The 16,356-nt window shown below is 37.0% G+C and overlaps 1 protein-coding gene across 1 annotated transcript; it reads right to left on the bottom strand.

Moving 5' to 3' along the window:
- Positions 1–247: 247 nt before the first annotated feature.
- LOC121807574 (putative receptor-like protein kinase At4g00960) lies at positions 248–5,530 on the bottom strand. The gene is made up of 5 exons (XM_042207843.1): positions 5,182–5,530; positions 1,471–1,681; positions 1,123–1,363; positions 890–1,040; positions 248–743 (listed from the first exon to the last, which is right to left on the bottom strand). Exons 1-5 carry the CDS (start codon positions 5,371–5,373, stop codon positions 366–368), a joined length of 1,173 nt encoding a protein of 390 aa, XP_042063777.1. The 5' UTR covers positions 5,374–5,530; the 3' UTR covers positions 248–365.
- Between the last annotated feature and the right edge of the window lie 10,826 nt (positions 5,531–16,356).

The raw sequence follows: 16,356 nt of genomic DNA, 5'->3' as shown, positions 1-16,356 counted from the left end.
TATTCTACAGATATGAAATTCAAATTGTAGAATTAGAAGACTTGAATTCCAATTCCGCAGTCTCAATTCCACGACACTGCATGGAACAAGGTATTTTTGAAATTCCTATCTAATATCTTGTCATATTCAAAAACTCATCCAGCGTGTAAGGTAACTAAAAGACAAGAATGCACGAAATTTGCATATACTCCATTAAATTCTAGTGTACTTGTTTGTATTCCCTAGATACTAACATGACATTCTTAGATAAAATAGAATCATAGATTATAATAGACGAAATCAGGACAAAATCAAGAACAATTATGGAACATATATATTATATACCCTTAAATAAATAATGGGATAAAAATAACAAAGTAGCTCGCTCATCTACCTTCATCAATCGACGAATAAGAAATTGAATTTCTGGAGAATTCATCAACGTAAAGACTTGTTGTATCAACCTTGGTAGTAGCAGCAGTCTGGGTGCTGCTACCGTTGGTATTGTTAGTAAATCCAGTAGAAGTGGCCGTTGTCCACCGCCCTACACGGCCGTGAACTCCGGGTTTCCCAGGCTTGGGTAAAGTGAAAGAATCGCTTGATAGCATGAGATGGACTGCATTCATATCCGGTCTCTCTGCAACGCTAGCTTGGCAGCATAACAGCCCCAGTTGAATGCATATCGCAGCTTCTTCCCGGGAATGTTTTTCGAGCCTTTCGTCTACTAGCTGCAATGACTTATCAACTTGATATAATCTCCACGCCTGCAATGGTACGTAGCATCACAAACCATTCGCTCTAAACACAAAATTTCATTCTATGTAGTTTTCCACAAACAAAAAGTTACGTACGATATCTCAGCCGATCCAAAATGGCTATTTCTATGGGACGGACAATATAATGTACTTACATAATTTAACAAGTCCGCATTTTCTGCATCAAGAAACTTATCATGATTTCTCCTTCCACTGACAATCTCCAGAACCAACACACCGAAGCTAAAGACATCGGTCTTCACCGATAGATATCCATGTATTGCATACTCTGGAGTCATATAGCCACTGCATCATACGTTAACAAGAAGACGGAGAAATGGGAAAAACAACAGAAATCGACAGACACAGATATTGTATTTCTGCTTACGGAGTTCCAGAAATCCGAAATGTGTTCAAATGAATCTCGTCGTCCCCAGGAAACAACCTTGCCAGGCCAAAATCAGAGATTTTGGGGCTTAACCGATCATCGAGCAATATATTACTGCACTTTATATCGCTGTGAATTATCCTTTCAGGGGCCTCTTCGTGCAAGTACAGAAGACCTCGTGCAATCCCTTTTACTATACGGAATCGTTTACTCCAATCCAGAAGCGGAGACTGTTTCTTATCTGCAAAACTATCAATTTTATCATGGAAGATACAAGTAGAACACGAATCGGATATCATGTATGATGCGTACACGTAGTCGTAGAAGTAACTAGTTAGAATAACCTACCAAAAAGAAAGTAGTCTAGACTTTTGTTCGGAAAATACTCATAGATAAGCATCTTTTCAGGTCCTTCCGCACAGCATCCGAGCAACATGACTAGGTTTTTATGCTGAACCCTTAGCAACAATTTTACCTCATTTGTGAATTCTCTAACCCCTCGTCTTGAATTCAACGATAACTTTTTTACAGCAACTTCTTGACCATTTGACATTAATCCCTGAAACAAAAATTTCATCATCAAAAGTTGGCTACAATATGTCCAAACTTATTATGCTAAAGCGATAAGATTTAAGGATGTTTGATAAACGATTATACTCCCTCCGTCCACTAATAATTGTTCACTTTGGTTCCGGCACCGGTTTTAAGAAAGGTAAAGGAAAGTGAGTTGTAAAAGTTAGTGGAATATGAATCTCACTTTTGTATATTAGTTTTATAATAAAATATGAGTGGAAGGAGTACTTACCATTTATAGTAAAAAGTGAAAGTGGATAATTAATAGGGAAAGGAGGGAGTACAATGCTACAAAGATTTTAACATAATTTCCAAACTTAATATTGAGTCTCCAAAAATTCCTCAACATCTTTTCTTAGGAAAAGGATCTGTTTATTAAACTCTGAACCTTAGAAAAATGAGTTGGTTGAACATTTAATGAAGGAACATTTCCTGGAAGTGGTTAAAGTATTACTCCCTTCGTCCCACTTAAGATGACACATTTTTCATTTTAGTTTGACCCAATTAAGATGACACATTTCTTTTTTTGAAAACTTTCTCCCTCCCATTAATATACCCAACCACTTTTTCTCACTAATATTAAATTATTCATCTTTCATTCTCTATTTATTTTAATACTTACACCCACTTTTTCTCTCTCCAATTAAACACATTAACTCATAACTCCTAAAATCCCGTGGCGGCCAAGGAATGTGTCATCTTAGCCGGGACGGAGGGAGTACTTTACAAGCACAAAAATTCTAAAATAACTTTGTGAACTCCTCAAGTTCCATCCTACATTCAGGCCTATATTATGATATATTGTCAACTATTATAAGTTTTCAATCAAAACAATTTTCTGGTTAAGGTGAGAAGAGAGTAAAAGTTCCCTATTTTTTATATTTAAACACCCATAGTTCAAGGTATTTCCCATTATAATTTTATTGACCATGGTTTTTATTAAATCGGGATTTCCTAACTTAAATTCTTATCAATATCATGGTCATATGTGGAAATTACACTTAGAGCACATTCTCTATTCTCCTTGTTCACAATTCTACTATGTGACTGAAATGAACTTCCTCCATTCACAAAAATTAGTCTCATTTTTCTATTTTGGTCTGTCAACCTAAGTCGATTTCGTTTCCATTTATGAAAATATTCTCATCATTTTTTTTCTTTTCTACATTATCAATTGCGCGGGGTAAATACATAACTAATACATAATGGTTCACTATTATTTCATATTAATACAAAAAGTTTAAATTTACATAAATCATACAAAAAATTTCATTCATGTTTCAGTTTAGTACATTCCGTTATTTTTGCTTGGATGTCATTAGCTATATGTGAAGTACATAATGTTTCACAATTGTTTTATGTAAGTACAAAGTTTTGTCATTGTTTTATATTGGTAAAAAAAATCATTAAGGTTTAAGAAATTAAAGTCATTTAAACACATCATGGAATGTATTCCGTACAAGTCATGAATTTACCTCTCAATTTCGCACTAAAACCAGAGGTGAGCAAACTCAACTTATTCAGATTTCATTTTTTAGGGGAGTGGACATAGATAGATTTTGATTCAAGTGAGAGTGCAATAACTTACTACTCAAGTAGATTTTGATTCAAGTGAGAGTGCAATAACTTACTACTCAAGTGAGAGTCTTTTATTTAAGACTAAAGTCCCAAAATGGTCCTTAACATATTGCGTTTTTTAATTTTGGTCCAAAACACTATCTTTTGAATTATTTAGTCCATCACATTTGAAATCGGATCACATTTGGTCCATTTTGGACGGTTCCGTCAAATATTTGACGGCTTTCTGATCTGTCACTAAATCCGTCACTAATATTCATAGATTATGATATTATACTACAATTAGAAAATAGTATAAAATAATTAAATAAATTATAAATAGAAGATAATATAATATTTTATTACTTTAAATGCAAACATTTAATGACTATAAAAATATAAGAAGCTATTTAAGAATGAATAAAATTTTTAAAATTAAAAATATCCCTAGAGTCTCGTGAGATTAGATTACTCCAAAAATTGCCTGAAAATTTAACAAATAGAAATAGTAGTAGAAAACTATTTTTCTCTCTCCTCTGCGCACCCCCTCTTATCTCCCATTTCCGTCTCCCCTTTCTTTCTGCACTGCGCCCCTCTCCCTTCCCCCGCCACCACTTCAACTCTCCTATGTATAAATGGGCGGCCGGTGCCAGGCAAGCCCCTGTTGGAGCGGGGGTTTGGCCCTATGCTGGTTCCGTCGGTGTCTCCGGCCAGGCGAATTTGATCTCCGGCGTCCACTGCTACAACAAGGCCACCGGATTCGGCGGCGTCGGGATCTACGTCCAGCTCCCCGGCCTCGTACAGATGCGGATCGTCGATTCGTATTTGGATTACACCGGAATCGTCGCCGAGGATCCGGTGCAGCTCACCGTCGCGAACACGTTCTTCCTCGGCGATGCATTTATTCTGCTCAAATCGGTGAAAGGAGTGACGAGCGGCGTCACCGTCGTCGACAACACGGCAGCAATAAGGGGATCGAGATCGTGCAGATGGAGGGTAAATTCGATCAATTGGATCAGGTCGCGATCGAGCGGAACAGCGTCAAAGGAATGGCGGTGAAGACGACGGTGGCGAGAGCGAGCGTGGACGGCGGAGAGGAGGATTCCAGTCTGCGCGGAGAAGATGACGACGTCGGAGATGACGTTGTCGTTTCCGGCGAGGGAGATGGCGGTGCCGGAGAAGGAGCGCTCGCCGGGATCGGTGCCGGCGGTGATGTGCTGGCCGAGGTAGGAGGTGCCGGCGGTAATATCATAATCTCTGAATATTAGTGACGGATTAGTGACGGATTAGTGACGGATTAGTGAGCCGTCAAATATTTGACGGAACCGTCCAAAATGGACCAAATGTGATCCGATTTCAAATGTGAGGGATCAAATAATTCAAAAGATAATGTTTTGGACCAAAACAAAAAAAAACGTAATATGTTAAGGACCATTTTGGGACTTTAGTCTTTATTTAATTGTATGTCTTGAAATGGCACAGCCCACATTAAAAAGTTAAAGTAGCAATTGAAAATTATCCAACTTTTTGTAAACACTAAACAGAACAACACCTCCTTGATTGAAGTGCATGTATTTTCAAATTCTGGATTTTCCGTTTTTTCGAATTATTTTTTATTTCCGGATATTTTATACAATTTCAGTTTTTCCGGCTTGGATCGTTTTTAAAAGTTTGGATTTCAGTTTTTCGATTTCAATTTCTTACATAGTTCAGTTCGATTTTGGTTTGTGTAAAAACCTACCCTAAAACTGATTAAAACTCGTGTAGCTCATAGATGAGGTTATTTTAAACAGCCCCTTTTCTTAGGCTAAAAGGGGAACTGAAGCATGTTTTGAATTATTAATCTCCATAACAAATATGAATTTAGCTAATTAACGAAATGTATCGTCCTCTACCGAAAAGAGGAAGTTGAATTGAAATTGAAATTACCTTGTAAACGGGGCCAAATCCGCCATGGCCAAGCTGATTCAGCTCGGAGAAGAAGTTCGTAGCGATTTGCAGCGTCTCGAGCTTGTAGAACAAATCGGAGGTATCCTCCGCAACGTCGGCAGCAGAATCGGCGGCGGCGGCGGCGCTCATCCGTCGGCGTAGACAACCACAGATGTCGGAAAATAGTCCCATCGAGGAGGCATCAAAGAGAAAGGAACTGCCAAACACAACACACTAAAATTCCAGGATGAATATATTTTAGGGAGAAAGCGCGTGGTTGGTTGGCCGCTTAGTGTTGGAAAGTTTCTTCAACGAATTTGCAATACAACAATTGCAGATTAATTGAGGATTTAGAATGGTCAAAGACGTTTTTACTTAAAAACCATGTTGGCGTAGAATCAACGGACTTGAACTTACTTTTCTTTCCATTTTAACAGTGGGCCTTTGGTTGAATCTATGGAGGTCTTTCTATTTTTGTTTTAGTCCACTAATGGAATTCTATTTTAATGAAAGAGATTAGATGTATTCTAAATAGGGAAGTGATGCATAAGAGTTATGCGTCGTTATTAATGAAACGCATAACCCTTATGCGTCTTTCGCTAATGACGCACAAGGGTTATGCGTCGTTCAAAGACGCATAATGCTTATGAGTCTTACCCTAATGACGCATGACCCTTATGCGTCTTTCAGTCAGCTTTTAACACACAGCGGGCAGAAGCAGCGCACAAAATACAATTTCATTTCCTCTCTCGTGTTTCCGGCGATTTCCGGTGATTTCCAGCTTTATCTCCATAAGATCCGGTAATTTGTTCATCAATTTAGCTACATTCATCATTATTCATGTTTATTTTGCTTTCATTTGTTAGTTTTACCCAATTTATAAAATTAGGGCTTGTAGGAAAAATGTCCATAATTGTTGTTGTTTTAAATGTTTTTGATGCAGAAATCATGCAAGTATTCGTGAGTTTGTATTGGGGTGGTAGAGTAGTTCAACTACCACATATGGGTATTGGTTATGAACCACCTCGTGCGAGGAGCTCCATCATATTAAATTCATGTGTTTTCTATTCTGAATTGGTAACAATGATCTGTGATGCGATGAGAATAGATATGAACCAACACACAATTGAGTTATTATGGAGACAATGTATAGTCTTTGCTTCCGGTATGAGTTATACATGTTCTGTGATTTGCAATGATGAAAGTGTGATGTTTATGTTCAACAATGCTCAAAATTCAAGTGGGTGTATTGAATTATTTGTTGAGTATTCACCTGTGAGGAGTTCAGAAATCCCACCAGTTGTTGATTATGGTATTGGATCATCTGCGAGGGTTGAACAAATGAGCTTTGATCGTAGTATGAATGAGCAGAGAGATGTTGTAGATGTTGATGATGTTGGTGTTGGATTGAATGATGAGGTAGATGTTGCAGATGATCTTGGTGAGCCAAGGCCACTATCTGAGACAGAGCCAGACCCCGATCTCAGTGATGGTGATGGTGCTGATGATGTTGATGGTAGTTCTGATGATGAGATAGTAGCATGTAAACCTGTTATACAAGGTGAACAACCACTTCTGGAGTACAATCCTAGGGGGTTTAGATTCTTTCGTGAATTACCAAGACGTCCGTCTGGAGTATCTGATGATGTTGGTGGTAATAAACACAGCCTTTTATATTGGGATGAGAATGAGCCGCATCGGATTATGTTGGGAACAAAATTTGATATCAAGCTACATGTGAAGATTGCTATAACTATGTGGAGTTTGTGGAATGAAAAACAATTTAAGGTCGTCGAGAGCAAATTAAGAAGGTGGCATGTCGTATGCAAATTTCCAGTAGGAACGACAGTAACAGGGGCAGGCATCATCAGCACCACCGACGCTGAAAAGGCGAGGGAATGTAAGTGGGAGGTTTCTGTTACACAAAGGTCGCATGACGATATGTGGAAAGTTAGGAAGTGGAAGGATCGACATACTTGTGTAGGCCATCGTGCTAACAGAGATCATGCTAACTTTTCATCGGCAATGATTGCTCTGTTGATTCAACATCATGTGCGAGAATATGTCGATTTCAAGGTCTTCTCAATAATAGCTGATGTTCAAGACAGATTTGTGTGTTAATCAGTTATAAGAAGGCATGGTATGCAAAGAGAAAGGCTATAGAGTTTGTATACGGTGGATGGGAGGAATCATTTAGGCAGTTGCCAAGCTACATGTTTGAACTCCAGTCACAGAATCTGGGCGCAATTGTTGAGTGGAAGCACAACGAGGTGTTGAGTCAGAGGCGTACAATGGTGTTCAACTATGTTTTCTGGGCATTTGGGCCTGCAATTCATGCGTTCCAGAAGGCCGCACCGGTGTTAACAGTGGACGGGACTCACCTCCGAGGAAAATTTAAAGGTAAGTTACTTGTTGCTTGTGGTTTTGATGCTAACAAGACATGCTTGCCTATTGCATATGCTGTGGTGGATGAAGAAACCAACGACAGTTGGTCGTGGTTTTTGGATTATGTCAGAACTCATGTGGTGAAATACGAGAGGGAGGTGTGCATTATATCAGATAGGCATAAAGGAATCTTGAATGCAATGGAGTCTGAAATCATGACAAGGGCCCCGCAGATACACCACAAATTTTGTTTGCTCCATCTGAGGGAAAATGTGTTGAAGAAGCACAAGGGCCCCAATGTGAAGGCCATTATATGGAAGTTGGGGGTCAGTACTCAGGAACGTAAATTTGGCAGAAGACGTCGGGCACTATATGATGTCAACAGTGGTGCGGTTTGAATGCTCAATAGGATTACAAAATAATGTTGGTCACTGTGCTACGATGGTGGACTTAGGTGGGGGGTGGCCACAACAAACATGTCGGAGTGCTACAGCAACGTGTTGAGGGGTGTGAGAGAGTATACGTGCTCTTTGGATGTCAAGGCATTTAACCACATAATGGGGACCTTGCACCCTGTGGTGTTCGGTATAATAAGCCCCCTAACAAGATCAGAGCATGTATACGTGCTCTTTGGATGTATGCATACTCATGCAGCCCATCACCTAAAGGTATCGTCGCTTGGTGGATCAGAGATGTCATCAACAAACCACCCTGCTTCGTTTCTATTTCTACGTCAGGTATCCATCCCAACAAATCTCGACACTTGCTGGGCCAATCTTCATATCCAATAGGGTAGTCACGGCCAGTGAAAACACGACCGTCTGCTCTCAAACCCCACAGGCTATGCACATCCTGTAAGGTTACGGTAACTTCTCTAACTGCTAGGTGGAAACAATGTGTCTCAGGCCTCCAGCGCTCGATCAAGGCGATTATAAGCTCATTGTTCATCCTCATCGGCCTCCCACATTCAACCACGCCTCTGAACCCCCATACATCAAGCCAATACATCACATTTTCATGTATTGGCACTGCCCAAACCTTACTCTCCGTCATACGAACTCTCAACACATTTGCTGTGCCATTTGCCAACAATGAGGCTGAAATGTGTTCGTTTTGATGAAATAGTAATGATGGATCCTCAGGTCCATAACATAACTGTTGTTCGGAACTTGCAGATGCCATCTACTTCAAAACATTCACCCAAGATTCAATTTTTTTCATAAAAACTCAACAATCTAACTAAATTGCAACTTCAATTGCCAACGGCAAGCTATATTCCAATTTAGAGACATAATCAAGATTCAAATTAGGCAACAAAAGGGGCGCAATTACAAAAACTTAATCAACTGCTTCTACCCATTTAATTATTTGCATATGAAATACACAAATTACGGAAAATCAACCAACAAATCCATCAATTTCATCATAAACTCTAATTTTACTAAATTATATGCATATGAAATACACAAATTACGGAAAATCGACCAAAAATTCCATCAATTTCATCATAACCTCTAATTTCATCATAATCCCTAATAATAGGCAACAAAACAATAAAAATCGACCAAAAATCCATCAATTTCATCACAAACCCTAATTTTGCTAAATTACGGAAAACATGCACAAATTAAGCAATAAATGATGTATTTAGCCAAATTGAAGAACAATTACCGGAATATGGTTGCAAAATGGTGGAAATTCGCCGGAAATTGCTGGGATTCGTCGAAAATTGCTACGGTTTCGTCGCTTGGTTCGCTTCGCTGCTTCTGCTCTGTTTGTTTCTGAGATGCTTCTGCCTTCTGCATGTTTTTAAAACGCGACGGAAGACGCATAAGCGTTATGCGTCGCTAGCGAAAGTCGCATAAGCGTTATGCATCGCTAGTGAAAGACGCATAAGTGTTTTGCGTCGCTAGGGAAAGACGCACAATGCTTATGCGTCACTAAATAAAGACCCATAATTCTTATGCGTCACTAAATAAAGACGCATAATAGTTATGTGTCTCTCTATTAACGACTCATAACGGTTATGCGTCACTCCCTGAGTCGGAATTCGACTAAAGAGCTTCATTAAAATGGAATTACATTAAGATGCATTACCAAAAATAGAATTTTTCCTTGAAAATAGGGCTGCTTAAATGAGTGGTTCGGTTCTGAATCGAACTGAAGTGTTGGTTGCCCAAACTTAGAAATCCGACTCGGAACCGAACTATGTTCAGTTAGTGTGCTATTTGTTCGATAAGTGTACTAAACAAAAACTAACTCTTCGAAAATAAATTGAATTTATGCGTTCAAGGATTGTGAGGCGGGCTTCTAAAACGCTCACCCTACACTGGCTTCAATTTTATTTTATTAAGAATGTATTTTTAATAAGTAGTAAAAATATTTACAGTTGGGTACTATTTAATTAAAATTTAGACTAAAATTTAATTAATTTAGGGTTGGATATTATTTAGGTTTAAAATGAAAATAAATTAAATGAAACGAGATTCGATTTCTAGGTAGACTAATAACCAATTTCCTATTTAGGCAATCCCAAATGCCAATCACATGTATTAGTTGCTTCAGAGACTAAGTGTAATATAGACTTGCACTCATAAATATTGAACTAATGCAAAGTGGACAAAGGGAAATTTTCATAATGTAATAGGAAATGACCTAAAATGAGGATTTATAAAATCTCATTAAGACTACTATTATCTTCATTTTCAAAAGATTTTATGTGTACATCTTGTACGACTCAATCGGAGTCCGTAAATAAAATTGTTGTCTTTTCACAAAACTTGTCAATCGGTCATCGAGCAAAACAAGCAGACTGCAGTTAACGTTTCGCCAACCCAATAGTCTACTGACTTGCACCATTGAAAACAAAAGCCTCCCGCTGGGTTGGTCTAACTAACCCAGGGGGTGAACTGACTTTCTCAACGACCCCTAAAGAGTTATTTTGAATATTTTCGTCCCTTTAATATCAATCTTCTTCACATTATATATTGACCCCTTTGGCTTATTTTTGTGATCTAAGCTACAAAATTATCATACCCGTCATGTTAGAAAGTCCATCGCTCTTTTTAGATATAAATATGTTGGGATCCACTCAACAAAAGATTGAAGTCGGTCTCTATCTCATCCAATAGAAGATTCATCCACTTAGGTATTTTTGTTTAGAATATTTTTCTCAAAGAATGGATTGACAAAACGGAAATTGTGCATTTAAATAAACTGGCAAATTAAAATCTATTTTGGTGATCACGTGGATTAACTCATTTTCTTTCGTTTTTTACGTAGATCATATGAAATAGCACATTTATTTAACACAAAGCAAATTAATTGAAACTAAATGGATAATTGATATGGCTAGCGCCTTCTTTACGTGTCGTGTCTGTACTCGACCTTAGCTCTTCTGACATATTCGCAGACTCATATTCCTCCATTTTGGGTGGACAAATGTTGCAGAAATATTAATATTTGAGCTATATATAGAGAAAAAACAAAGAAAAATCAGTTCTTCCTCTGTTGTAGGAGGCACCAATTTGAAGGCTAGGATTAAGGTTTCTGTCTCTTCTTTAGTCTCCTTTTAAAAGAGTCATAGTGGACTAGGTTAGATGTAACATCTTTGACCAAAATGTGCATCATAGTGTCATAGAGATTAATAAACTGAAATTCATTCATAACAAATTATCTATGATTTATACTGCTGAAATATTTTTAGTAAATATTAATTAAGTGTGTGCATGTGAACGTCTGTATGTGTGTATGCGTAGGAATCTAATCAAATGCAAATTTTAAATATTGTACAACCTCCAAACTATGATCTGGACCATTTAAAAATGTTAATAAATTATAAAATAATAGCAATAGAAAATATCAAACGATTGACACCATGTTGACATCAAAATCTTGAAATTTTACACTGTGTTGATATTGTATTAACGTTGTGTTGACGCTTTGTTAAAAAGTTTGAAGTTTATATAATATATGAGTTTGCATTTTATCACTACTATATGCATGTATTTATACATATAATATATATATATATATAATTATAGGTCCATGATCAATTGAGATTTTTTAAGCTAATTGATAAATGAGATGCAATCTCAGCCACGCATTTTTATTAAATGAGTGGTCCAGATTTTGCCACACAAAAAATATTTTTAAATTAATTTATTCTGAAAGGGGTATAATGGTAATTTAAATTAGAAACAAATGAAACATGTGTGGTTTCCAGCACTCCAATTCCATTCCCAATTTTCCTCCAATTCCATTCCCAATTTTCCTCCATTAAAGCAATGCCTGTACCAAATCTCCAACCAATTAGCCAATGGAAGGCGTTTCCGCCACCGTCTACCGAGGAAGCTCATGAGAAGATTATCCAAAGTAGGCGACTCGTCGCAGTAGTGGCTGCTCAGATCGGAGTCGCTGCGGAAGCGCTCCTCCTCCGGCGGCGTTCCGGAGGGGCACCTGCCGGTGTATGTCAGGGATGAGATGGAGCGATTCGTGGTGAGCGCGGAGCGATTCCAACGCTTTCTGATTCAATTGATTCAAAAATTAGAACACAGATGATTTCAACGATCTCGGATTCGACGATTCCTCAGCATATCAATTTTTGAAAAAATGACTAATTCGACGGAGTTTTGTTGAATCTGAAGTTTTTAGGTTGATTTATCAACTTTGATTCTGTTTTTATGCTTTATTTGTTGATGCCCAGTCGAATTTGTTCCTAATCAGTTTTTTTTGCCTTTTCATCTTTAGCTTCGAGTTCAATTCGTAATCAATACCTAAGGTGTTATCTGATGGATTCTTCATCTTATTCTGAGTCGACGTTGACGAATGGTGAAGGTAATTTGGATTGGTTTTCATTAACATGACTTTTTTGTACTTTGTTGGTGAATTATACTACGTTGACATAAATGCACAGTTGTTGATATTTGAATTGATGTTCTGTTGACATAAATGCAAATATGTTGACATGTTGTATGTTACATGTTAAATATTCTATATAGTTATACTCTTTGTTGACATTTTGTTGACATATAAAATAGTTGTATGCAAAATGCACTCTCCCCTGGCTGAAGAGCCCCTGCTGTGGTGTTTGTTGGTGGAGGAAGGTGTTATGGGTAGGGTTGACAGTCCATGATAGGATGTCTAAGATGTTGGTGTTAGTGTGTTGGTGCTGCGTATTTTGAGATTTTGATTCTGGTGTGGGTCAGTTAAGATATGCTAGTTGACATTATGTTCTGGTTTGAATTGATGTTCTGTTGACATAAATGCAAATATGTTGACATGATGTATGTTACCTGTTAAATATTCTATGTAGCTATACTAACATTTTGTTGACATACAAAATAGTTGTATGCAAAATGCACCCTCCCCTGGCTGAAGAACCCCTGCTGTGGTGTTTGTTGGTGGAGTAAGGGGTTATGGGTAGGGTTGAGAGTCCATGATAGGATGTCTGATATGTTGGTGCTATTTATTTTGAGATTTTAATTCTGGATTCTAGTGTGGGTCAGTTAAGATATGCTAGTTGACATTATCTGTTTTAGGTTGTTGACATATTTTCCTATTATGTTGTAGGATATGTTATTCCAATTTGCAACGCTGAGTTGAGGCCCTATGAAGAAGGTAAAAAATTTTCTTCACTTGAGGAGGGAATTTCCTGTTATGAAAAGTATGCTCAAGAGGCTTGTTTTGATTGTCGAAGATTTGGAAATAGGTCTAGTGGTGGTGTTAATACCTTTTCAGTATGTTGTTTGCAACAGACAAGGTTTTCATACAGTTGATCCGTTGGATGTTGATGTAAGTATATCTGAGGATGTGAACGTGTCAGATGATGATGAAGTAACTTCAAAGAAGAAACGCAGACGTGGCACAAAAAGGTGTGCATGTGGAGCATGGATCAGTTTCAAGTTTTTTTTTTTCTGATTGTGGTGTTAAATATTATCTTGTGCATCAATTCATTGAGGAACACAATCATGCTATGGTTGACAAAGATCATAACCGATTTATGAAAGGAAGTCGCAGTATGAATGATGTTCATCACAAGTTTGTTGAAGATTGCACCAAAGCTAACATCGGTCCTACTTCAACTTTCAACTTATTAAAGGAGTTTTTTGGTGGTTATGATGTTGTTGGGTGTACGTTGAATGATGTTAGGAATTGTTCTCGTGATATTAAAGAGAAACTGAAAGAAGTGGATGTTCAAATGATCCTAAATTAGATGCAAGAAAAGAAGAAAATTTGTGAAGGCTTTTTTCACAAATATCAAAGGTATGTGAACTGTTTCCTATAGATATTTCAGTTTATTTGTCATATGTTGCTCAAACAGGACGACGACATTCTCTGTATCTAACAAAAACACTCATGTTTAGTATATTTCAATTTTGTGTTTACATAAACTACATAGGCTGTTGACATGTTACAGATTTAGTGTTCATATAATTTATATAGGATATTGACATGTTATATGTTTGCAGGTTCTAACGAAGTTGGCAAGCTACAGATTGGTAACAGGTGTCATGGACGTTACTTTGGTCTATATCAGCGCGCTTTTAAGAATAAAAATCATCTGATTGCATTGGATAATTTGCTTGCGGGTATTGGTCCTCAAATTTTTACTAATGACACTACTGGATCTTCATCGGTTGATGAAAATGATTCCATCAAGAACATATATAGTATTGTTGTACCTGAAGAAATAACTGCACATGCTCCAGATGTGGTTAGTACAAAGGGAGGTGCAAGTGACAAGAAAAGCAGGATTAAGTCAAGCATAGAGAAAGCAATTGAAAAAGCAAGCAACCTTTATAGGCGTTGTGGAAAGTGTTATAAAGTGACTGATCATAATGCCAGGAGTTGTGGCAGAAAGTAGACATAATTGTTCTTTTTTAAATAACAGAGTTGTTTTTTAGTTTTAACATATGCTACAAGTAATTGACATTTTCTTATTAGTTGTTGATATTTGATTTTGCTCTCTATTGACATTCTATTGTATGATTTTGTTTTTTAATTTTAAGATTTGTTTTCTGAGTTGTACACACTTTATTCAAGCTGTTGACATTTGTGTATAAGTTGTTGACATTTCAATACAAGTTGGAGTCAGGCTTGCCTCTGTGCTCCTAGCTGATGAGGGTGTCCAGGCTGCCCCAGTCCTGCCTGGAGGGGTAATTACAATTACAATTCATGTTTTTAAGGTTAATTACAATTAAAAATTATGTCAACTATATATACTAGCCATGTCAACAACTAATATAACTATGTCAACTATGGTGCATATCGTGTCAACGGCACATACATGTCATGTCAACTACGGTACATATCGTGTCAACTACACGTACAAGCCATGTCAACTGTGTTACAAGACATGTCATCTACACGTACAAGCCATGTCAACAACAATCAGAGTTGTTTTTTAGTTGTTAACATATGCTACAAGTTATTGACATTTTCTTATTAGTTATTGATATTTAATTTTGCTCTCTATTGACATTCTTTTGTATGATTTTGTTTTTTTAATTTTAAGATTTGTTTTTTGAGTTGTACACACTTTATGCAAGCTGTCGACATTTGGTTATAAGTTGTTGACATTTCAATACAAGTTGGAGTCAGGCTTGCCTCTGTGCTCCTCGCTGATAAGGGCATCCAGGCTACCCCAGTCCTGCCTGGAGGGGTAATTACAATTACAATTCATGTTTTTAAGGTTAATTACAATTAAAAATTATGTCAACATATATACTAGCCAGGTCAACAACTAATATAACTATATCAACTATGGTGCATATCGTGTCAACGGCACATAAATGTCATGTCAACTACGGTACATATCGTGTCAACTACACGTACAAGCCATGTCAACTGTGTTACAAGACATGTCATCTACACGTACAAGCCATGTCAGCAACAATCAGAGTTGTTTTTTACTTGTTAACATATGCTACATGTTATTGACATTTTCTTATTAGTTGTTGATATTTAATTTTGCTCTCTATTGATATTCTTTTGTATGATTTTGTTTTTTTAATTTTAAGATTTGTTTTTTGAGTTGTACACACTTTATTCAAGCTGTTGACATTTGTGTATAAGTTGTTGACATTTCAATACAAGTTAGAGTCAGGCTTGCCTCTATGCTCCTCGCTAATAAGGGCGTCCAGGCTACCACAGTTCTGCCTGGAGGGGTAATTACAATTACAATTCATATTTTTAAGATTAATTATAATTAAAAATTATGACAACTATATATACTAGCCATGTCAGCAACTAATATAACTATGTCAACTATGGTGCATATTGTGTCAACGGCACATACATGTCATGTTAACTACGGTACATATCGTGTCAACTACACGTACAAGACATGTCAACTACACGTACAACCATGTCAACTGCACATAGAAACCATGTCAACAATTATAAGTCATGTCAATTAGACATACAAGCCATGTCAACAACTATCAGAGTTGTTTTTTAGTGGTTAACATATACTACAAGTTATTGACATTTTCTTATTAGTTGTTGATATTTGATTTTGCTCTCTATTGACATTCTATTGTATGATTTTGTTTTTTTAATTTTAAGATTTGTTTTCTGAGTTGTACACACTTTATTCAAACTGTTGACATTTGTGTATAAGTTGTTGACATTTCAATCAAGTTGCTGAACTGATTAACATTTGATATAACTGCTAAGTTCAAAAGTCTGAATCCACAATAACAATTTTAAAACCCATCCAAAAAATAAGTTAACATCAAACATTAATATCACTTTCTGTTTACTTCTTTTTTACTAAACAACTCCGTG

The sequence above is a fragment of the Salvia splendens genome, chromosome 6 (assembly GCF_004379255.2).
Source record: "Salvia splendens isolate huo1 chromosome 6, SspV2, whole genome shotgun sequence".
Lineage (NCBI taxonomy): Eukaryota > Viridiplantae > Streptophyta > Magnoliopsida > Lamiales > Lamiaceae > Salvia > Salvia splendens.
The sequence above is the reverse complement of the archived record's forward strand: the minus strand, read 5'-3'. Positions and strand labels throughout refer to the sequence as shown.

What these genes read in the sequence shown, in the direction of transcription:
- LOC121807574 (XM_042207843.1), bottom strand. Translation starts at nt 5,373, where the DNA reads ATGGGACTATTTTCCGACATCTGTGGTTGTCTACGCCGACGGATGAGC. An exon ending in GATTTGGCCCCGTTTACAAG is followed by an intron (nt 1,682 to 5,181) that starts GTAATTTCAATT and finishes TTTTTGTTTCAG; the next exon opens with GGATTAATGTCAAATGGTCA. An exon ending in TTTCGGATTTCTGGAACTCC is followed by an intron (nt 1,041 to 1,122) that starts GTAAGCAGAAAT and finishes CGTATGATGCAG; the next exon opens with TGGCTATATGACTCCAGAGT.